Consider the following 24729-nt stretch of genomic DNA (forward strand, 5'->3'; position numbering starts at 1 on the left):
TACTGATTTTCTCAATTTTTTCAAATAACCAACTTTTGGTTTTGTTGATTTTATTGATTTGCTGTTTTCACCTCCATTGATTTCTGCTCTAATTTTTATTATTCCTTTTATTATGCTTTCTTTGAATTTAATTTGCTCTTCTTTTTCTAGTTTCCTAAGATGGAAACTTAGATTGAGTTTAGATCTTTTTTGTTTTCTAATATATGCTATACATTTCTTTTCAAGCACTTCTTTTTCTGCTTCCCACAAATTTTGGTAAGTTTTGTTTTCATTTTCATTTACTTCAAAATACTTTAAAAATTCTCTTAAAGTACCAGGTGTACTGGTTAATAATGCAGATTTTTTCTTCAATAGATGGAGTTACACATATGTTAATATATGTGTGATTTTGTTGTATTAGCAGCAAGCTTCAAAACTTCATATGTCAAATTTTCTGAAGGTGTTAACATTATAGATATTTTTACGCTTAAAAATGTCAAATTTTGTGCCAAAAAAGCATTTTCAGGAAGTTTTAATTCATTATTTTGAAGAGAAAGTTATCATATACTTCAGGAAGCTTATAGTGAACATGCTTCATATTAAGATACTTGGGAACCCTGGTTTAAACATTTTAAAAGTGGTGATTTCTATGTGAAAGACAAAGAACGTCCAGGTCAAAAGAAAAAGTTTGAAGACCAACAATTACAAGCATTATTGGATGAAGATGCGTGTCAAACTCAAAACAACTTGCAGAAAGATTAAACGTTACTCAGTAAGCAATTTCTGATCGTTTACAAGCAATGGGAAAGATTTTAAAGGAAGATTTTAAAGTAAGATTTTAAAGGGTGACACATCAACTAATGAAAGACAAATGAAAAACCGAAAAATCATCGGTAAAATGTTGCTTCAACGGCACAAAAGAAAGCCTTTTTTGCATCAAATTGTGACTGGCGATGAAAAGTGGATTTATTTTGAGAATCCCAAACACACAAAACCATGGGTTGATCAGGACAACCGTCAACATTGACTGCAAGGCCAAATTGCTTCGGAAAGAAGACAATGCTCTCTGCCTTTGGTGGGATCAGGAAGGTGTGGTGTATTATGAGCTTCTAAAACCAGGTGAAACTGTTAATACTGATCACTACTGACAATAAATAATCAATTTGAACCACACTTTGATCATGAAACGACCAGAATGGGCTAAAAGACACGGCAAAGCAATTTTGCTTCATGATGACCCACCATCACACACTCCAAAACCAGTTAAAGACACTTAACTGGGAAGTATTAGCCCACCCTTTGTATTCACCAGATCTTGCTCCGTCAGATGACCACTTGTTCTGAGCAGCACTTCAAACTATATGAAGAAGTGGAAAATAGGGTCTCTGACTGGTTTTCCTCAAAACAAGAAAAGGTCTATTGGGACAGTACCCACAAAGTACCTGAAAGAAGGGGGAAATGTGTAGCTAGCAATGGACATTACTTTGAATAAAGCACTTTTGATGTTTCTCTTGGTGTTTTCTTTGATTATAAAATCCGCATTATTAGAAGTGTGTTTGTTGTTTAATTTCCATATACTTTTGGATTTTCCAGTTATCTTTTTATTATCGATTTTTTTAAAAATCCTCACTGAAGATATTTTTCTATTGATTTTTAGAGAGAGTGGCAGGGAGAGGGAGGAACAGAAAGAAATATCAGTGTGAGAGAGACATTATTGATTGGTTGCCTCCACACACTCCCCAAACAGGGCAGGGATTGAGCCTGCAACCAAGGTATAAGGTAGATGCCTTTGACTGGAATCAAACCCACAGCCCTTCAGTCCGTGGATTGATGCTATAACCACTGAGCAAACTGGCTAGGGCCTATTGATTTCTAGTTTTATTTCATCATTATCTGAGAGAAGAGACATGATTTTTACTCCTTTAAATTTGTTAACATATGTTTTATATTCTAGTCTGTAATCTATTTTGGTGAGTTTGAGAAAAATGTGTCTTCTATTGTTGGATGAAGTAGCCTATAGATGTCCATTATACCCAGTTGATTGATGATGTTGTTGAGTTCAACTATGTCCTTATTGATTTTTTTTGTCCCCTGGATCTGCCTATTTCCGAGGGAGGATTATTGAAGTTTCCAACTATAATAGTGGATTCATCTATTTTTCCTTGCACCTGTATCAGTTTTTGCCTTAATGGTTTGATTCTGTTGTTAGGGGCATACATGTTAAGAATTGTTATGTCTTGAAGAATTTATAAAATATAAATATAATTTTATCATTGTGTAATGCCCTTCTTCATCTCTGATTACTTTTCTTACTTTGAAGTCTGCTTTGTCTGAAATTAATATAGTTCTCCTGCTTTCTTCCTATTGGTATTAGCATCAATCTTTTCCCTATCCATTTACTTTTTTTTATTTATTTTATTTTTTTAATATATTTTTATTGATTTTTTACATAGAGGAGGGGAGAGAGATAGAGAGCTAGAAACGTCAATGAGAGAGAAACATTGACCAGCTGCTTCCTGCACACCCCCTACCGGGGATGTGCCTGCAACCAATGTACATGCCCTTGACCGGAATCGAACCCGGGACCTTTCAGTCCGCAGACCGACGCTCTATCCACTGAGCCAAACCGGTTTCGGCTCCATTTACTTTTTAAAAAATAATACATTTTTATTGATTTCTAGAGAGAGAGGAAGGGAGAAGGAGAAGGGAGATCAATGAGACAGAGCAATATCTATTAGCTGCCTCCTTCATGCCCTCTACTGGATATCAAGTCTGCAACCTGGGCATGTGCCCTGACTGGTAATTCATCTGGTGACCTCCTGGTTCATGGGTCGATGCTCAACCACTGAACCACACTGGTCGGCTATATTTTCTTTTCTTCCTTTCCTTTTTTTCCTCCTTCCCTCTCTCTCTCTCTCCCTCCCTCCCTCTCTCCCTCCCTCCCTCTCTCCCTCCCTCCCTCCCCTCCTTCCCTCCCTTCTCTCTCCCCTCCCTCCCCTTTCATTTCCCTCCCTCCCTTTCTCCCTCTTTCCCTCCCTCCCTCCCTCCATCCCTCCCTTCCCCCCCTTTCTCCCCCTCTCTCCCTCCCTCTCTCCCTCTCTCCCTTCCTTTTTCCCTCCCTCTCTCCCTTTCTCCTTCCCTCCCTTCCTCCCTTCTTTCCTTTCTCTTTCTCTCTTTTTCTATAAAGAGCAGATAAGCTCTTTTCTTTTTAAAAATATTGGGGGGGGGGGAAATATATATATATTTTTTTATTGATTTCAGAGAGGAAGGGAGAGGGAGTAAGAGATAGAAATATCAATGATGAGAGAGAATCATTGATCAGGTGCCTCCTGCACACCCCCTACTGGAGGATTGAACCCACACTCTGGGCATGTGCCCTGATGGGGAATTGAACCAGCAACCTTTCAGTGCGTGGGATGACATCCAACCAACAGAGCCACACCGACCAGGGCCACCCATTTACTTTTAATCTATATATGTGTCTATGTTTTAACATGAGTTTCCTGTATGCAACATATAGTTGGGTTGTATGCTTTGATCCACTCTGAAATTTCTCTTAAATGGTGCATTTAGACCATTAATGTTAAAAGTGATTATTGATAGAATTAGATTAATATCTACCATATTAGGTAACCTTTTTCTGTTGTCATTGTTTTTTCAATTATTGTCTGTCTTGTTTTTCCAATTATGATTTCATTTTCTTTCTGTACTTAACATATCAATTATACTTTTTAAGACTTTAAAGTCTGTAGTTTTGTGGCTCAGTGGTTGAACATAGACCTATGAACCAGAAGGTCAAAGTTCCATTCCTGGTTAAGACACATGCCCAGCTTTGGGCTGGATCCCTGGTAGGGGGTGTGCAGTGGCCAGCCAATCAGTGATCTCTCTCATTATGGGTGTTTCTACTTCAATCTCCCTTTTCCTTTTCTCTCTGAAATGTATTTTAAAAATTCATATATTTTTTAAAAACTTTTTTGTGGTTACCCTAAAGTTTGCAATATACATTTATAAATAATCAACGTTTACTTTCAAATAACATTGTACCACTTCACAGATAATGTGAGTTCACCTTATTATAACAAAATAATCCTTATTCCTACCTCCTATCTCTTATATTATTGCAGTCATTCATTTTGCTAGTGTAAGCATTCATAAGCCTATATATGTGTTACACATAAGGTATATACAAGCATATATAACTGAATACATTATTGCTGTTATTATTTTGAGCAAACTGTTATATCATTTAAGAATAAGAAAAATGAAAATTTTTATTTTACCTTAACTTATTCCTTCTTTGCTGTTCTTCCTTTTTTTTTTTAGATATAATTTTCTGACGTATTGTTTTCCTTCTCTCTGAAGAACTTTTAACTTTTTTTTTTTTTGCAAGGCAGATCCAGTGGCAAGAAATTTCTCAATTTTTATTTGTCTGAGGAAGTCTTTCTCTTTACCTTTGAAGGATAATTTTGCAGGATATAGAACTCTTAAGTTGGTGGTTTATTTCTCTCAACACTTTCAATATTTCATTCTATTCTCTTCTTGCTTGAATGGTTCCTGAAGAGACATAGATGAAGGTTTTATCTTTGTCCCTCTATAGGTTTAGTGTTCTTTTCCTGTGGCATCTTTTAGGATTTTTTCTTTATATTTGATTTTCTGTTCTTTGAAAATGATATACCTAGGGGTACAGTCATGTACTGCATTATGATGTTTAGGTCAGTGATGGACCACATGTACAAAGGTGGGCCCATCTATATATGTAGGCTAATATACTAAGTGTTCGGCCATCCAACCGGTTGCTATGACACGCACTAACCACCAGGAGGCAGATGCTCAACGCAAGAGCTGCCATGACGCGCACTGGCCATTTACTGAGATGGCACCATGGACCTTGTGCCCACAAAGCAACACTTGGCTTCCCTCAACACAGGCTCTGCCACCACCCCAGAGTGACACCCCACCAAATCACAGCCAATGCTGCTGAGATCCCATGTACAAAATGTGGCCCACAGCCCAGCCCAACCTGGAAATGGTGGCTGTGGGCACTGGGTAATAATGTCACGTCGCTTCTCCCCGCTTCCTCTCCCTAGAGACGACTAGCCTGCTTACAGTTTCATCAGCTCAGGAACATGACTTGCTTTATAGCCAGGTGGAAACATTTTACACTTAGACCAAATGTTTGTGAAGTGTTTTCCTGTGCTTCATCTCATTTAATCCTCACGGAAGTCCTGGAATGGATAGATAGGGGACTTGGTGGAATCCTATTTTCTTTTCATTATCTGGAAAATGGAGATTTAGAAAGTTTAGAAACTTGACCTGCCTAAAAAGAAGTAAGAAATGGAGGACCTTGAAAATGACTTTGGGTTTTTTCACTGTGCAAAATATAGTCAAACACTGCTGCAGTTAAATATTTTACCCTTTGTTCTCCCTGCGTGACCTACAATAATAATCTGCTTCATGTTGATATTTACTGCTGTGTTACTGACAATTATCTGGAAGAGAAGTTAGGGGGCTTCACTGGGCTGGAAAAAGATTAGCTAAGTCAGAAAGCAGGTCTAATTAAGCAAGTTTGTTCTATATCTATAAAAGGCTAGGTTGACCCATGCATGCATGATACATATAAAGCTCTTGCTGGCACCAATCCCATGCGTGTGTTTCAATCTGTCATTGTCGATTGTGAATTTGGTTGATACTTCTATCATAGAGAAAGGGTGAATAACAATATTAAAATATTTCTAATTTCATTTTATTGTGCATGAGTTTGTGCACCAGGCCACCAGTAAGATTATAATGGACCTGAAAAATTCCTGTTGCCTAGCAATGTCTTATAGCCTTGTAACATCTCAGAGCAACACAATTGCCTATACAGTAACATGCTGTAAAGATTTGTAGTCTAAGAGCTGTATGGAAACAGAATTTGTTGCCCCAAAATATCTCTTTGGCATAAGGATTCTTTTAGGCTGGTTAATTTTAAGAAATAGCAGACATGGTAAAAGTTACATTTATAAAGGACATTTGTAAGAGAGGTGTCCCTTGTAAGATTGTCAGGAAGAGGAGGATGACCTTATCTCTAGATATTCTTGCCGAAACCGGTTTGGCTCAGTGGTAGATATTCTTATCAGTTCAGAAGTCAAGGACTTAAATTTGCACAGCCATCGCACTCTTGTTAACCTGTGCTTTTCCTGGTAACTGACTCTCCTCCCTGAGAATTTTCTTTTGTCTTCACTTGAAGATGGCATTTAAGGTGGTGGCTTCAGCCATTTTGGTGAGTTACTCAGTTTTCCTGCGTCTCTCCCATGTATATAAGAGTTATATGCTATTAATAAGCTTTTGTTTGTTTTTCTCTGTTAATCTGTCTATTACTACAGGATGTCTCACCCAAGAACCCAGAGGGCTAGAGAGAAAGTTATTTTTTGTTTCCTCCTGAGCAGTAGGACATGCCATATGGCCTAGGTGTGTAATGAAGTCGCATAGCAATGCATCCTCAGGGTCGTCGAGTAATGCATGACTGTACTTGCTGTAAGCAGTTATCTTGCTTGGTTGATCTCTGAGCTTTTGGGATCTGTGCCTTGGTGTCTGACATTACTTATGGCTTTAAACATGTGCTCGTTCCTTTTGGTCATCTCATTAAGCATGTTTTATACCTTTTGTAGTTGTACCACAGACCTTGGATCTGCTGTTCTTGTTTTCTAAGTCTTGGTCTCTGTTTTTCGGTTTATGAGGATTCTGTGGATATATTCTGTAGCTCAGAGATTCTTCAGCTGGTGTGTCCAGTCTCCTAATGAGCTCATCAAAGGCATTCTTCATTTCTGTTACAGAATTTTGTTTTGTTTTTAATCTCTTGCCTTTTTAGTTCTTTCTTAGGATTTCTGTCTCTGCTTATATTGCCCCTCTGTTCTTGCATGTGTCTACTTTTCCTATTAGAGCCCTTGTTGCAGAACAGTAAGAAGCTAGGAAAACTCCAGGACAAGTGGAATAGGACATCTGAGACAGATAATACCGTGTTTCCCCAAAAATAAGACATCCTCCAAAAATAAGACCTACTTACAGGTTACCTTCTGAATGAAATATAAGGCATCCCCTGAAAATAAGGCCCCCCCCAGGTTAAACATGAGAGATTTGGTCCACTGATTCTGAAAGAAATGGGGTCACAAGAAATTCACCAGGAAATTCAGGAATTGGATTGTTAGGATGATGTTCCAGAAGATGATGACATGATTGTCATTGAATGAATGAGTAAATTCTTGATACTGTAGGATTCACAGTTTGTCTGGTTTGTGTTGACAACTACCGTACTACCGCACCGTATACAGGTAATAAATTTCCTTTATTTTCATTTAACAATAAATGTGTACCGTATTCTTCTTCATGGAAAAATAAGACATCCCCTGAAAATAAGACCTAGCGCATCTTTGGGAGCAAAAATTAATATAAGACACTGTCTTATTTTCAGGGAAACAGGGTAGCAGTTTGCAGCCACCTAGTAAATTCTGTCTATTCTAAACCAAGGACACTTAAAGAGTTTGCACTTTTCCTCCCCAACCAGAGGGCAAAGAGCTTACATCAGCCTACCCAGGGAGACAGCAGAAATCCAGTTAGTGCTATTTGCCAGCCACACCCAAGGACAGACAAATTAAGAGAATAAATCTCATTTTGGTATCAGCATAAAGCTGATAAATACTCTATTGATCCACCCCAATAACCTCCCCTAAATGCCCAGCCCTTAAACCCCTGAAAATGAAGGTTCCAGCTCACTCTCCCTCTGGGAAGTACGCCCATGCCATCTTCCCCCGCCCCCCCTTCTCTTATCTCCTAACATCTCAGGGACCCCATGAGACTGACAAGGGAGTGGTGGGCAGCTGCAGCTCGTTCCCAGGGTGCTGTCCCTCTCGGGGCATGTCTGTGCCATTCTCTTCATTCTCATTCCCCCACAAGCACGTGTCCCTACCTGCTAAGGGACCCTGGGGAGCAAAGGGCAGCGGCATGGCAGCTCCTCCCGGGCTTACCCCTGAGCTTGTCTCCAAGGCCCTTTCTCTGCTTCTCAGTGAGGCGGAGCAGCCTGGCCTGGCTCTCCTGCTGCTCCTGTGCCCTTCTTTTTCACTGGCCTAAGTGTCACTTTTGCTGCGGCCAATAAATTCCTGCTTGCTTCCCTACACTTTGTCTCTTGATTGAGATCTTTCCCTCAAGAAGACTAGAACGAAAGTCTTATCTCCCGGTAACAATCTTAGCATATTAATTACAGTTGTTTCAAATTCCTGGCCTGGTAACTTTAACATCCCTGGTTCTTACGTTTTCTGTTTCTTCAGACTATTTTTTGCTTTTTGGTATACCTTGTAATTTTTCTTGATAGCTATGCTTGGTGTATAGGTGACAGGAACTGCTATACAGAGGCCTTAGTGACGTGGTGGTAAGGTTTGGGGGGAGGGGGGCCTTGGTGGGCCTGGGATTAGGCTCACCCTTAGTGAGCTTCAGGGTGCTTTCAGTTTCTCTCTCCTGCCTTAGGGGGCCAGGAGGGCCAGGGCGCTGGCATTATTTCCCTCCCCCCAGGGCAGTTGGCTCTGAGTTTAACCTGAGCAGATTAATAGTTTTCCCCAAGGGCAGGCCTTGTTAATAAGCTCAGAATGCTCCGACTTAAAAATGTTTCATTTCCCCCCTCCCTGGTGGAAGTAAGAAGAGGTTCTTCTCACATATTCACTGTGGGAGTCTCAGCTCCTAGATGTAAATCTGACAATACTCTGGGCCCCTCTGACTCAGTCCTCTGGGGCTTGTAACTCTTGGAGTTGTCTGCACTGAGTTCCAGCAAATTAGCAATTTCGGTTCAAGCTTCTATTCTGGCTCTGACTCTAGGGAGCTTTCTGCTGGCGAGTCCCCCTCAGGTAAGCCCGAGCTTTAGGCTTGTCTATCTCTCATCTGGGGGCATCAGTTTGCCCTGTGTCCTCCCCTCTTTGGATGCAAGAATTGTTGACTGTTCAGTCTGTTCAGCTTTTTACTTGATAGGTTGGAATGATGACTTTTAAGCCCCTGACGTGGGAAAACAGATATGGGAAGAACTCATATAAGATATTTAAAACATCTATACAATTTAAAAGTGATAACAGATACCTGAATACCCATCTCTGATTTTCTTTCCTTTTTTGGGGGGTCTGATTTTCCATCTTTTGGTCTTACGTTTTTAGGGGAATTTCCTTAATGTTTTTTTCTAAAACTCCTATTGCATTTTTCATTTATGTCTCATATTCTGAATATTCTGAAGCTCTTTCCCTCCCCTTTGAGTAGTATTGTTCTTACCTCAGGGTGAAATATTTTATTTTATCTCAGAAGTCATTATATATATATATATACACACACACACACATTTTAAACCTTTCCTTGAAAAATATTTTAGTTTGTGTTTTTTTTCTACCTAGTTTGTTTTGGAGTCTGGGCTTCCTATTAGATTCTTCCCTTGGATGTGTGGTGATGTATGCTCATAATTAAGAATGGGAAATTAAAACAGCTGAGAGCTCTGTAGGAAGTGGGTCTTATGAATAGTGAGCCTCCGCTCTGGGTGATAGGCTGAGTCCCTGCCTTGGAGTGCTTCCTTTCTGAGGCTTCTCGGATCCCGGAGAAGACTCAGTGGTCTTCTGCCTGAAGAGCGTGTACCCGGTGCCACATGGGGTCCATGGGGGGAGAGGCTGGAGGGCTCAGTAGTCAGTGTGTGAGATTTCACTCACTAACCCCTGTCTCTGGATCATGCTGCCTTCACCTCTACCTTCCCTTTGTCCCAGCCTTTCCTGTATGGGGGATCCAACACTGCTAATCACCAGCCTCTTCTGGTTCTGGTAAGACTGCACTTGTCGGCTTTTCCGGCCTACTAGGTCAGATACTATTTATATCAACTTTTTAGCTTTCACATTGTTGTGGTTGTTGACTTTTCTGTTCTTTACCCTTGTAAGTTTAGGCTCTAATCTCTCCTACCCTTTTCTCCTATAGTTTCAAATTAACAACAAGGTATCACAATAATAACTTCTTGTGAGTATTTTTGTCCTTAGGATAATACCGTTAGGAATGTCTAATTAAATCACCCAGTTTAAAGTCTCTTAAAAAATTCATTTTGTTACTGGTAAGGGGCCCTGGCCCTGAGGGGTCTGCCTAAAGCCGGCCTCAGAGTGTGGGTTCTGGACTTCACGCAGGAGAGATTTCCCATCCCGAGTCCAGGGAATGTTAGAGGACGTGTATCAGAGCTGGGACCTCCAACAAGGAAGGGCGGGGGACGAGCCTGGCGGGGCTGCTTGGGCTCACTAAGAAGTCAGAGGAAAGGGGCTTTGGGGCAGGGTTCAGGGGGCAGTCTGAGACCAACTGCCCTGCCATTGCTGCCCTGAGTTTAGAAAGTGCATGCTTGTGGGGGGGGAGAAAGGGGAGCGGGAGAGCTCCTGGGTAGGAGATTGCATGCTAGGATCTGTGTTTTGAGGGGTTTTAAAGCTGGGAGGTTTTAGGGGAGGATCGATAGAATACTCGTCAGCTTTATGCTGATGTACCAAGATGAGATTTAGTCTCTTTATTTGTCCTTGGGTGTGGCTGGCAAATGGCACTCCCTGGATTTCTGCTGTCTCCCTCTGGCTGGGGAGAAGTGAAGCCCTTTATGTCTCTGAGTGTCCCTGGTTTAGTGAAGGTAGGATTAAATGGCAGCCACGTGCTTGGCATTTCGATTTTCTAGGTGACTGAAAACTGCTGTTTAATTTTTTGTCTGTTTCCCTATTCTGCTTGTCCTGGCTTATTAGCCTGTCTCAATTTTGATGATTATGCTATCAAATTAATATATGGTTAGGTTTCTTTGCTACATTCTACTTTTGATTTCTAAGGATTGTTCTTTTTTAAAAAAAATTTTAATTTTCTTTTGTAATTATGTATGGTTTCAAACTCAAAGCTACAAAATGAAGGACACTTAGTGAAATCTAGCTTCTATCCCTGCCCCATCTACCCTTTTTCTCTCTTACCCTATAGGCAGCTGTTGTCTTTAAACTAGAACTGCTTCCTTGCCCACTGGTCTTTATACTCTTATTCTAATTTATTTTCCTTATACCTCTTGCCACTTCGTGATATGATTACCCTCTTTTACGACAAAAAATAAAATCTTCCTTAGAGCAGGGATTTGAGGTGTGCCAAAATCAATGCATTTCTCAGTTCCCCTTTAGGACCATTCAAAGGGGTTTTTCTGACCCCCTCCCCCTTGTTGAGCACAAGTTAGCAGGAAAGTTTACTTTTTAAAAATACATATAATTTGGTCAATACTGATTTCACATCAGTACATATTAATTATACCTTTACAGCCATTTAAATCACACAGGGCAACGTGACATAGCAGTGACAAGGAATGGAGGCCCCCGGCCTTCCCAGCTATACTCCATTCCCTTACTGATGACTGAGGAGTAATGAACATGGCCTGTGGTGTTTGCTGCTGACTCCGAGAGGCCCCAGTTTCCATGACAGCTTGTTCAACAACCCATGCAAGACCCAAGAGAGTGTTTATTACACAGGATGGAGTGAAACTAGGCTTTGTTTACCTTCAGTTGTGCTAGAATGTGACTTATGACTAAAAATCAGCATAACCTGCAGAGTTCAGTAAAAACAGCAGAGTTTATGGGCAAATTGAGATTAGGGGCTACAGTACTCAAAACTTTTGTCAGTGACATAAAAAGGAGCATAATAAAACAGCACAGTTTTTACACATGTTAAGTGGTGAAGAAATATATAAATACTGCAAGAAGTGTGACACTTTACCTTGATAAGACTTGGTAATTGCTTATAGAAGTAGGCATTGAAAGGCTTGCAATCTGTGAATTCAGCTCCGTACAGTGTTCTGTGTTTACCTGTGTTACTCATGGATGAAATTGCATGGAGGCAAATGGTTGTGTTCCAAATGTCAACATGAGAAACATTCAAACCTGTAGAGAATTTTTATGAGTTTATGTGAGCCAAACTGACAACAGTTTGACTCACTGAGAAGCAAAACCTCAGTGGATTGATAAAATGCTCCAGAGAACAGCAGCTGTGCTCCTTATTGTACACATCAGAACCAAATAGGTGTAAGGGAATAATTATATGGGTTAGGGAGGTGGGAGAAAGCAAAACAGGGAAGTCTCTGGGGCTGGATAAAAAGTAAGTCACAGAGACACGTGTTTCTTTTAAATTGGCGGGCATAGGAAAGTAACATTTACAGCACATGGTATGGGAGGTATGTGGCTACCTCATGTGGTATGTGAGGAGCAGGAGAGCAATGAGGGCTCTGTGGGCTCCTGCTCTGGGGGGAGGCTGTGCCCTGAAGGGTCTGGGAAAAGGGGTCACCCCGACATTCCAAAGGCATGCTATCCTTTTATAGGTGCACAGAGACAGTGCACAGGCTCAGTGAGGTAGAGACTGGCCTTTGTCAGGGAAGATGCCGGCCTGCTCCAGGGCTGCCGGCCATGACTCGCTTTTAGTTAGAAGTTTTCTTTCTTTTTTTTTTCTTTTTTTTAAATATATATTTTATTGATTTTGTACAGAGAGGAAGGGAGAGAGATAGAGAGTTAGAAACATCGATGAGAGAGAGTCATCGATCAGCTGCCTCTTGCACACCTCCTACTGGGGATGTGCCCGCAACCAAGGTACATGCCCTTGACTGGAATCAAACCCGGGACCCTTCAGTCCCCAAGCCGACGCTCTATCCATTGAGCCAAACCGGTCTCGGCTAGTTAGAAGTTTTCATTTCTGATCGTCCTTTGTGGCTCCTTCAGGTCTCTGAGTTTGCCCGTCCCACCATGCAGGCTTCCCCTGAGCTTGTCAGGTTTGGTATGTGGCCCTTTGCGTCCACACTAATGATGATGTAGAAACATTTATGTTTTAAGTAGACGGGATAGCAGAACTGACTCCATTTTTCTTTCTCCTTTAGATGATATGCCAGTGGGAACTGCCGGCAGACGAGCTTCAAATGAGTCCTTGGTGTTTGGAGGGTATGCTTACACATAAGTAATTAAAGATTTTTTATACATATATATATTTTATAAGTACAGTTATAGAACTTTGTGTGTTCTTGAGTATAACATTTATTTTGTTTTTCAATTTATCATTTTAAATATATATATATAATCCTATCTAGTAAAGAGGGAATATGCTAATTGACTGACACACCCTCAAAGATGATGATGCCCACAGCCACAAGATGGTGGTGCCCAGTTCCCTCAGCCCCGCTGGGGCAGCAGGCGTGCAGCACAGTTGGGCCTGCCCCCAGGTGGGTCCGGACACTCCATGTGCCTGCCTCCAGAGTCCCCCAGTCCCTTCAGACTTTCAGCCATCCAGGGCCAGCTTGAGGCGCAGGCAGGCCTCAGATAGCGGCTGCCCAGCCGCCACTCGGGGCTGCCTGAGGCTCAGGTAACCAGGGCCGGCCGAGGCTTGCGCTGCCGGCAATGGCAGCAGCAGCAGCAGCAGAGGTGTGAGGGGGGCATTGCCTACCCCTGCTTGCCAGGTCACCTCCTGCCCCTGAGGGCTCCTGGACTGTGAGAAGGGGGGCAAGCCTGGCTGAGGGAACTCCCCTCCAGTGCATGAATTTTTATGCACTGGGCCTCTAGTTGTGGAATAAAACACATAAAATCTGCCATCTTAACCATTTTAAAGTTTACAGTTCAGTAAAGAATAGTTAGTGTTGTGCAGAACTTTTTCATCTTGCATAACTGAAACACAGAACTCAGTATCAACACTCCCCATTCCCCCTATCCTGCACTGGTAACAACCATTTGATGTCTGTTTCTATTAATCTGACTACCTTTTATAACCTCATGTAAGTAGAATCCTACAATATATGTCTTCATATGACTGGTTTAGTTCAGTCAGCACAATGTCTTTAAGGTCATCCATGTTGTAGCGTGTCTCAGAATTTCCTTTTTAATGCTGAATAATATTCCATTGTGTGTCTGTAGCACATTTGCTTATCCATTCATCTGTCAGTGGACACTTGGAGTGCTTCTGCCTCTTGGCTCTTGTGAATAATGCTGTTAGGAATGTGTGAATATGCAAATAACTGTTAATTAAAAGACCCTACTTTTTAAAAAATATATATTTTTATTGATTTCAGAGATGAAGGGGTTAGGGGGAGAGAGAGAGAGAGACCTCAGTGATGAGAGAGAATCACTGATCATTTGCCTCCTGCATGCCCCCACTAGGGATCAAGCCCACAACCCAGACATGTGCCCTGACAGGGAATCAAACCATGATCTCCTGGTACATAAGTTAGCATTCAACCACTGAGCTATGCCAGCCAGGCAAAAGACCCTGCTTTAATTCTTTTGGATATTTACTGAAAAGTGGGGTTGTTGGATCATATGATAATTCTATTTTTAATTTTTTAGGATACACCATACAGTTACCTACAATGGATGCACCATTTTACATTCCTACAACACTATATAAGGTTCTGATTTCTTCATATCCTTGCAAACATTTGTTATTTTTTCCCCTTGATAACAGCCACCTTTTTTTTCCTTCTTAATAGTCATTTCCCTAATGGATGTGCACTGATACCTCACTGTGGTTGTGATTTGCATTTCTCTGATGATCAGTGGTTTTGAAATTCTTTTCATATAATTATTTGCCATATGTAAATCATCGTGGTGAAATTGTCTATTCACGTTCTTTGCCCATTTTTTTTTCCATTGTTTTAGTAAGGTATTATATGTGTACATATCTTACCATTGTCCCCCCACCCAATTGATATGACTATGTGATTTTTATCTCTCATTTTGTTTATGTGATGCATCACATTTATTGATTTGCGGATATTGTACCATCCTTGCATTCTTGGGGTAAATCCTACTTGGTCATTGTGTATGATCTTTCTGATGTACTGCTGGAGCCCATTTGCTAGAATCATGTTGAGGATTTTGCTTTGCCCATTTTTTAATCAGGTTACTTTTTTGTTGTTGTCAAGTTGTGGGAATTCTTTATATATTTTAGATATTAACCCTTTATCAGATATGCAATGTACAAATATTTTATCCCATTCCATAGGTTGACTTTTCACTCTATTGATGTATCCTTTGAGCACAGAAGTTTTAAAATTTGATGTAGGTCCCATTTGTTTACTTTTGGTAACTATATCCAAGAATCATTGCCTGATACAATGATTAGGCTTGAAAAATACTCTAATGGTTTAAATTTTCTAACATGAAGCTAGAAGATAGTCTTTGTTTTGCTTATCTATACAAACTCTTACATCTGTAATATTATAATTGGGGAAAAGTGGGAGATTTTTGTGTGTTTTTTATAGAAGGGTAAAGAATGAAGTAAATCATCTATCTTAAGGTCCTACACAGTATTATGTTGTAAATTGAATTGAAAGTCATCTAAGGACATACTGTTTCTTAATTTATGAAAATCCATAAAAGAGGCTATTAAGAAATTCTAACATTTAAAAATGTGAACTTCCGATCAATTCTATGCTTTGAGTGTATTTTCAGTCTTCATAAAAGTCAGAGTTCCTTGGGAGTCTTTACTGCATTCATAACTTTTGTAAACATTCCAGTCATCTTTGATTTTGAACTTCCTGTTCATTTCCCAACATATTTTCCTAGAAATGTATTTTTCTCTCATATAGTAATGAATAGCAGAATGTGAACAGATGAAACTAAGTTTTGCCAACCTAATTTTCTTATTGTCGAGGAATGTTTTTTCAGTTCTTGTTATAAATCTTAGTCTTAAATATGCATATCAATGCCAGGAGAGTACTTTTAATGACAAATGAAAATTTTTTGCTTGATATATTTTTATAAGATGATCATTTTTTATTTATATGCTGAACTGATCATTTTGCTTCTTCTAGAATTTTTCTCTAAATATCACCAATTGGTCTTACTTGGATTTCTTTCTTTTCAATAATTTATGGTTGCAGACAGTGTGTGCCTACTGTGTCACCTCCCAGTGAAACAGCACCAATTCCAGTTCCTACTCAGATAAGGAATTATCAGTGCATGGAGCAGAATCTTACATCTACTGCCAGCTCTGGTACAAATCTACATGGTTCTCCACGGTAAGCTAGTATTTTTTTCTCTTGTTTTTGTTAATCTTCACCCAACGGTATTTTTCCATTGATCTTTTAGAGAGAGTGGAAGAGAGAAGGAAAGGCAGAGAAACTTCGATGTGAGAGAAACACATCAATCGGTTGCCTCTTGCAAGCACCTGGTCTGGGAAGGAGCCTGCCAACCAAGGTACATGACCTTGACTGGAGTCGAACCCGGGACCCTTTTGTCTACAGGCTTTTCTTATAAACATGTTAGGGGTTCCAGTCAAGATAGCAGCATAGGTAAACGTGATACTCATAACCTCATCAAAATCACCACTACAAATAACCGTACTTTAGAACCACCTGAAATCAAGCTGTACAGAAGTCCTGTAACTAAGGATATAAAAAAGAAACCACATCGAGACTGGTAGGAGGGGCAGAGACATGGAATGTCTGGTCCCACCACATGTGTGGCAGGTAAAAATCAGAAGGGATATCTTGGCTGTGGAGGTCCCCTTGAAGAGCGAGGGGTCCCAGCCCCCACACCAGGCCTCATAGCCAGGGGTTTGTTCCAGTGCCAGGAAGAAAAGTGCACATAACTTCTGGCTTTAAAAACTAAGGGGACTGTGGCTGAATGAGACAAAGGGCAGCTGGAATTCTAAGCAGTTCATCTTAAGGAGCCTGTGCATAGACTTACTCAGACACACTTGCTCTAAGCTCCAGCGCTGGGGAAGAAGCTTGAAGGCAGCAGGGACATATGGGGAGGAATTGAGTTGATAGGCATCAGGAGGAGAGCCGGGGGGGCAGCTCCCAGACAAAAGGGATGGCAAAGGCCATTGTTCCTTTTCTGAGCTCTTCCTGCACAGAGCTGGTAAGTGGGTACATAGCCAAGACTCCATCAGCCTGGCTCATACTGTCTGTCCCACCCTGGTGATTCCCCGAGACCTTGCCTTACCTAACTAGTGGGCACACCCAAGGCTTTTCCAGTAGCTTCTCTATACAAATGGCATCTCATACCCATGCTTTGAACTTTCCTAAAATCTCTCTGGCCTCTGCGTACCCCATATCTTTCACAGGCCTGGCACTAGTGGCCTTGGTGTATAGGTTGGTCTCTCCTGGGCACCTCTTGCAAGCACCTCCCAGCATGCTGTCCCAGGCAGGGCATAGGTAGTGGCTAACCTTATCTCTCCCAGGAGGCCAGTGTACTCAATGGACAGCTTCAGACCATGCCAAATTCTAACCCTACTACCTCCACAAGCAACACACCCAAGAGGCAGACTTGGCAAGCACCCAAGACACACTGAAGCAAGTCCTGCTCTGTCGGGTTGGTCCCTGTACAGCATCTCCTTCACTGTAGTCACAGCCAGACCTTGCAGCTGATCAGCCTGAGGTCAATTTCTCCCCGTGACACTAATAGCACTCAAGGCTCAACAACAACAGGACAGGGCACACAGCCTACACAGAAGTATATTTGCAGTGCCCAGCTTGGGTGACTGGGGAAGCTGTACATGGGGCCCTGCAGGACACTTACCAAGTCCAGGAGATATAGCAAATCTACCTAATATATGGAAAAAACCTAGGGAAGCTGCCAAAATGCAGAGACAAAGAAACAAGTACCAAATGAAAGAACAGGAGGAATCTCCAGGAAAAAAACTAAATGAAATGAAGGCAAGCAGACTACCAGATACAATGTTCAAAGCAATGGTTTTAAGGATGCTCAAGGAACTTAGTGAGAACTTCACAGCATAAAAAAGGACATGGAAACCATAAAAAAAAGAACCAATCAAAAATGACAGATACCCTAACTGAAATGAAGAATAAATTACAGGCATCAGTAGTAGAGTAGATTCAAATCAACAATTTAGAATATAGGCGGGGGGGGGGATACACAATTAAAACAGCAAAAATAATTTTTAAAAAGGATAGTGTAAGGAGCCTCTGGGGCAACTTTCACATCATTGGGTGCCAGAAGAAGAGTAAGAACAAGAAATTGAAAACCTGTTTGAAAAAATGACAGAAAACTTCCCTAACCCATTTCTCATGAAGGAAATAAACATATAAATCCTGGAAGTGCAGAGTCCCAAACAAGGTGAACTTAAGAAGGCCCACACTAAGACACATAATTAAAATGGCAGAGGTTAAAGACAGAATCTTAAAAGCAGCAAAATAAAAGCAGTTGGGAGCTCCCATAAGACTCTTGGCTGATTTCTCAACAGAAAATTCGCAGGCCAGAAAGGATTGGCAAGAAATACTCACAGTGATGAAAACAAGGACCTACAACCAAGATTACTCTAGCTAGCAAAGTTATCATTTAGAATCGAAGGACAGATAAAGAGCATCCCAGACAAAAAGAAGCTAAGGTTTCTCACCATCAAATCAGGATTATAAGAAATGTTAAAGGGCCTTTCAGGGCACATACCTGGGTTGTAAGCTTGATCCGCAGTAGTGGGTATGCAGGAGGCAGCTGATCAGTGATTCTCTCTCATCATTGAAGTTTCTATCTCCTTCTCCCTTTCCCTTCCTCTTTGAAATCAATTTAAAAAGGATAAAAAATACAAATAATAAACAGCCTTTAAAAATTATGAAATCTTACCATTTGTGATAGTGTGGATGGACCCAGAGGGTATTATGCTAAGTGAAATAAGTCAGTCAGAGAAAAACAAATACCATATGAACTCATTCATATGTGGAATCTAAAGGAACAATATAAACAAACAACAGAAACAGACTCATAGATATAGAGAACAGACTGATGGTTGGCTGAAAGGAGTTGGGGGTATGGGTGAAAATGGTAAAGGGATTGAGAAGTACAGATTGGTAATTACAATATAGTCATCTTGGTGTAAAGTACAACAACATAGGAAATATAGCCAATAATCCTATATAATAAAAGACTAACATGCAAATTGTCCCATCTACTGGGAGTTCAACCAGTGAGGAAGGCCAGCCAGCCAAACTCGTGTTCTCTCCCCTAGCTGGTCTAGCCAGATTGGCCTTGATCTATGCACAAATTTGTGCACCGCGCCTCTGGTAGTTTAATTAGTATGTATGGTGTCACTTAAGTACTGCAAATGTCAGGAGGACACTGTAAAGTAGATGATTATCTAACTATTATGCTATACCTCTGATACTAATACAAAATAATATTGAATGTAAACTGTAATTGAAAAAAAATTTTTAATTAAAAAAAAAGTTCTTTTTTCTGTTGTTGAAAGATCTGTTACTTTCCATAGCCAACTTTGTCCCTTATGTATGTGTATAGGGTGGGTCAAAAGCTGTTCATATGGACAATGATTAATAAAAATAATACAAGAATAAGCTCTATGTTTTATGTACTCACAACTATAAACTTACTTTTTCCCCACCCTATATAATGGAGGTGTACAAAATGGTACAAAAAATTGAATAAAAATTTTTTTGTAATGGATCTATTTAGATAATATTTAAGCTTTTCAAGGTGATATGGTATGTATATATTTTGTCCACAAATATAATTATTTTTAAGAATTGAGGAAAAGTGTTAAAAAATGGAATCCCACCAATTGTAGCAGATTATTGACATATTATTTTTTCTACATTCTGAAACTTCACTGAGGTAGCAAAGGAATGACAATGGGATAAGTCCACAAAGAAAAGTAAAATAAGAATAAGTATTCAGTGGGTGGGAGATGTCAATAAATTTCTGGGAAGCAAAGAGAATGGAAGATGAGTGCCTGCTGACAGTGAGAGCAGCTGTGCCACATAGTACCCTCAGAAACAGAAATCTTGGAGAACTCAGTGGAGAGGTAAAAGTGAGGTATATGGCTAAAAGTAGGAAAACTGAATCTGAAGGAAATAGCAAGAATGCAAAGGAAATAAACTTATTTTAAAAACTAGTACCTTTAGAGAAAGGTTAGAAACCGTATCCATAAATAAGAAAGAAATACTATTGAAAAAAATCAAAATTAAAAAGCTCTCTTCTTGGACATTACAAATTATAATAATTAAAATAAATGCTGGGCCGAAACCGGTTTGGCTCAGTGGATAGAGCATCGGCCTGCAGACTGAAAGGTCCTGGGTTTGATTCCAGTCAAGGCATGTACCTTGGTTGCGGGCACATCCCCAGTAGTGGGTGTGCAAGAGGCAGCTGATCGATGATTCTCTCTCATCGATGTTTCTAACTCTCTATCCCTCTCTCTTCCTTTCTGTAAAAAGTCAATAAAATATATTTTAAAAAAACAAAAAAAACACAAACATGGTTTAATTAATAAATAAATAAATAAAATGCTGGGAGACAAAGTTGAAGTATCTGAAATAGGTGAACCAAATAAAGTTGGAAAATATAAATGAAAAATATTCTTCAAGAGTTAATTATAGGTATTCCAGAAAGAAAAAGAAAATAATGAGGAAGAAAATTTCTAGGAAATCAAAAAAATTTTTTTCAGCATTGGTAGATACAAGATTTTAGGTTAAAAGGACTCACCAAATAGTTCAGTGAATGGAAAGTGATCCTCACAATTGAGAAAGCTTTTACAAAGGGCGTTTTGCAATATGTATGAAAATTATTAATGTATACTAGTGGCTCTGGAAGGATTTCAGAGGCTAAAAACGGGTAGCCTTGTGCATCAGGTGGAGGAAGTGCTGGGAATTAGGGGAAAGGGTACTAGGTTGAGAGGGAGTCTTCACTATATGATTTTATGCATTTTATACTTGTGCCATGTGATTATGTTACCTTTTTTTTTTTTTTAATCTCCATGGTATATTTCTAAGAAGTTTTAGGGGAAAAAGACAAAAATAGTCCTAGAACCTGTCAGAGGGAGTCATTTTCTTTTTCTTCCCAGGTCTGCAGTGGTGCGAAGGTCCAACACCAGTCCTATGGGCTTCCTCCGGGTGGGAGCCGGCTCCCCAGCGCCCGCAGATGCAGCACAGACAGTCGGACGGAGACTCTCCACTGGGTCTTCCAGGCCTTATTCACCTTCCCCTTTGGGTATGAGTTTGAAGAGTTGTCCTCAACATTTCTTACTGCCAGATCTGACCTGGCACTCTCTTTGGGAACATCGGCTCACGGTGGCAGAGTCTCAGCTGGCTGGGACCATATCCCACCCCCTGGATACACCCTGCCCCCTAGTCCCTCTTGAGAACCTCTGGGTAAATCTGTTAGGGTGTCCATTGGAAATAGAATAATACAAATGGATCTTTTGGATAAAAAGTATCTCCTTTGGGTTTGGCTTCTAAACACAAAGTCAGAAAACCTAGGTTAAAATACATAACACTTCTACCCTACTTACTCAGATTTCTGAGGATTAGAAGACAGTCGTGTACATAACAGCACTGCCTGTGTCCAGGGAGCGATGTGGCGGTAGCCTCGTTACAGTCTGCCACCTCCTGGGAACCACGTACAGCAGAGGAACAGTTAAAACAGAGCAGAAACCCAACGGCAACAACAAAACCCAACCAAACATAAACCTTAAGCACTCGTTTAGTGAAAGTAAGACAAAGAAAATGCTTCAACTTTAGAATCTATGTAAGAGAGACCAGAGCAACTGGGATTGCAGGATTTGTGTAAACTAGCATCGTATGGTGGGGAAGAAAAGGTAATACAGAGAGCGCCCAGTGGTGGCAGATCTCAAAATTGCAACAAAAACCCAAAACATTTTTATGCTCACTCACACATGCACACACATTTCTAAACAGAGGGGCCGCCACCCTCAGCCAAGACTGCCGGAGTAGGATTCAGAGGATTCCCTGAAAGTTGGGAGGAGGTAGAGCAAGGACAGTGCCCAGAAGCCCTGATTTCAAAACCACAGTGATAATGTTTAAAAAAGAAACCCACAAAAAAGGGTGTCACCACCTCACCTATTACAATGGTGTTGAAGCTGTTTTTAGCTGAAATTTTTTTCAAACAAAATCTTGGCTCTGCTTCATCCCTCAGCAGCTCCTAAGAGACATGTTCCAAACTCTTCCTCTGCCTGCCTGCCTGACCCCGTTGTCAGTGCCTCTTCCTTTTTGAGGACCTATGTTTCTTGCCTACTTAAATCCCCCGAAGTCTTCCCCAGCTCTCCTTTTTATCGGTTTGGGTCCTGAGAAGTACATGCAAAGAAGGTAGATGCAGAGATGTGCAAGAGAGATTGGGGAGCACTGAGCTGGATAAAGGGGGGGAGGCAGGAGTTCACAGGGAGCCCCCTACCACTGCCATGCAGATGGACCCTGTGAGGGAAAGGAAGGAAGGAGGAGTCCTGGCTCAGAGAGGTTAGCCCGACTGAAGGAGTGCCCCACACTGAGTTGTCCAGATTTCCTGACCTGCTTGAACAGACCTGAATTAATGCAGTCAGTGCTGGGAGCCCTGGGGAGCAGGAGCGGGGTGCTTCAGAGGTACAGTAGCTGGGCTGTCACACTATGGACAAACTTTGTACTTCCCGTTTTAATGGCAGATGCTGATTGTACGCGGCTTTCTTTCTTATTGGTCTTGTTTTAATATTATAGATACTTTTGATCCTAGTATGCCCAGCACCCAGCACATTGGTTGCTTAGCTGAGCTGTTGCTGAGTACATTTTGTGAACTACAATGTATTGTGCATATGTTGCCTATCTCCATTTTTAGCTGGTTTTGAAGCATTTCTCTGTCCCTGCCCCTGTTTCCTCTTTGCAGTTGGTGCCATTCCAGAGTCATGGAGTCAGTGCTGCTGTGGGCGCCCGCAAGGCCAGGAGTCCGGGAGAAGGAACTCTTCAGGTAGGAGATGGAGTTGGCCTATTATTAACTGTAATCCTATTATGAACTAGAGGCCCGGTGCACAAATTTGTGCACAGGTGGGGTCCAGCCATGGGGATGGGGAGGGAGGGTCATGGGTGGTTGGCGGGCTGGACCTGACCCCAATTGGGGCAGGGGGCAATTGGGGGCAGGGGCGGAGCCAGCTGGGGGGAGGGGCCATGGGCGGTTGAGCAGCCCAGCACCCTAGTCGAACTCCCAGTAGAGGGGGCAATTTGTATATTTGCCTTTTATTATACAGGTATGTTTTTCTAGTTTTATCAAAAAAATAGAATCAGTGTCCAGTTGATGTGGTCATCTCTTTTTGGATATATGATTCTTTTATGAAAATAAGTCTTATGAATTAAGTAACTTAACTAAATTTTGGTCATTGTCACACAGATAATGAAAATCTAAGAAATGTAATTTTGTTGCTTTAATACTATTCTTTTTTTTAATCTTTATTGTTGCAAGTATTACATAGATGCAGATGTAGCTGACCCCTTCTTACTCACCCCTGTTCCCAAGTAATACTATTCTTGATAAGAACTACTCGTTAGCATCAAATAAAAAACAAATATAGATGTTTATTTGCTTTATTATGTACCATATATGCCTCTAAAGATGTGTGTAAATCATGCTTTTTAAAGTCACATCTTACTGTTCATGTATTTGAGGAGTTGGCCAGTTAAAGGAACTCTAATCCTTGGGAAAGCATACAACTTAGCTTTCCGGTCCATAACACTTTGCCACTAATTTTACTTATTTATGCATATGCACACACACACACACACACACACACACACACACACACGTACTTGTGCCTGTATGTGTTTGGCAGAACCCAGTTATGAAAAGTTAAATATCAAATTCAGTATGAAATTAGCCAGGAGTGGTCAGAGGCAAAAGCTTCTATTGATGTCCATTTTTAGAAAGATGATGGTTATAGCCTAAACCGGTTTGGCTCAGTGGTAGAGCGTCGGTCTGCGGACTGAAAGGTCCCAGGTTCGATTCCGGTCAGGGGCATGTACATTGGTTGCGGGCACATCCCCAGTAGGGGGCGTGCAGGAGGCAGCTGGTTGATGTTTCTCTCTCATCGACATTTCTAGCTCTCTATCTCTCTCCCTTCCTCTCTGTAAAAAATCAATAAAATATATTTTTTTTTTTAAAAAGAAAGATGATGGTTATAGATCTCTGAGAAGATTTAAAAAATATATATATTTTATTGATTTTTTTACAGGGAGGAAGAGAGAGGGATAGAGAGTTAGAAACATCGATGAGAGAGAATCATCGATCAGCTGCCTCCTGCACACCTCCCACTGGGATGTGCCCGCAACCAATGTACATGTCCTTGACCGGAATCAAACCCGGGACCCCCTAATCCGCAGGCCAACTCTCTATCCATTGAGCCAAACCGGTTTTGGCATCTGAGAAGATTTTTATGTTCTTAATGTTATCGGTGGTAGTTTGGCTTAGAAGTGCCAAACCAGGCTTGTGTGGGTGAAGTCCCTTACTGTTGCCAATTGCTCAGCATATCAAGACTGTCTCCCAGGCCCCGGTAGGTATCCCCTTAGAGTCAAGAATACCTGAAGATTTTTTATTCTTAAAATGAGAGGAAGGGCAAGAGCGAGACAAACATTGATATGAGAGTGACACGTCACTCGGCTGCCTCCTGCATGCCCTCCTGGGGATTGGCACATAACCTGGGTGTGTGCTGACCGGGATGGAATTGACAGCCTTTTGGTGCATGGGATGATGTCCAGCCACCTGAGCCACATCGGCCAGGGACATAAGCTTGTTAATTTTAAACAAATAAAATCAAATTCAGGAACAGTATATTATCTAATTCTCCTTACATATTTTTTTAAATAAGGGGTCATTCTAGGTCCGTTTGAAAAGTTTATTTTAGAATAATCACATTACTAAACCCAAATATGTGTTTATGTAAAGGATGGAAAATATCCTGTTCATTGTGTTTGTTGTTTTGGTTCTAATTGGACCTTGCATTAATCTGAGTTGT

The 24729-nt window shown here is 40.9% G+C and overlaps 1 protein-coding gene across 3 annotated transcripts in view; it reads left to right on the top strand.

Moving 5' to 3' along the window:
• ULK2 (unc-51 like autophagy activating kinase 2) overlaps positions 1 to 24729 on the top strand; it is a 101281-nt gene that overhangs the window by 62345 nt on the left and 14207 nt on the right. The window contains exons 14-18 of one of the 3 annotated variants that reach the window (XM_084861425.1): positions 226 to 255; positions 12884 to 12944; positions 15875 to 16012; positions 20806 to 20951; positions 22614 to 22694. In XM_084861425.1, coding sequence (XP_084717551.1) covers positions 226 to 255; positions 12884 to 12944; positions 15875 to 16012; positions 20806 to 20951; positions 22614 to 22694 — 456 coding nt within the window. Of the gene's footprint in view, positions 1 to 225; positions 256 to 12883; positions 12961 to 15874; positions 16013 to 20805; positions 20952 to 22613; positions 22695 to 24729 lie in introns of all 3 variants that reach the window. The other 2 variants (XM_084861426.1, XM_084861427.1) reach the window with 2 other exon arrangements.

Source organism: Pipistrellus hanaki, assembly GCF_964339955.1.
Source record: "Pipistrellus hanaki genome assembly, chromosome: 16".
NCBI lineage: Eukaryota > Metazoa > Chordata > Mammalia > Chiroptera > Vespertilionidae > Pipistrellus > Pipistrellus hanaki.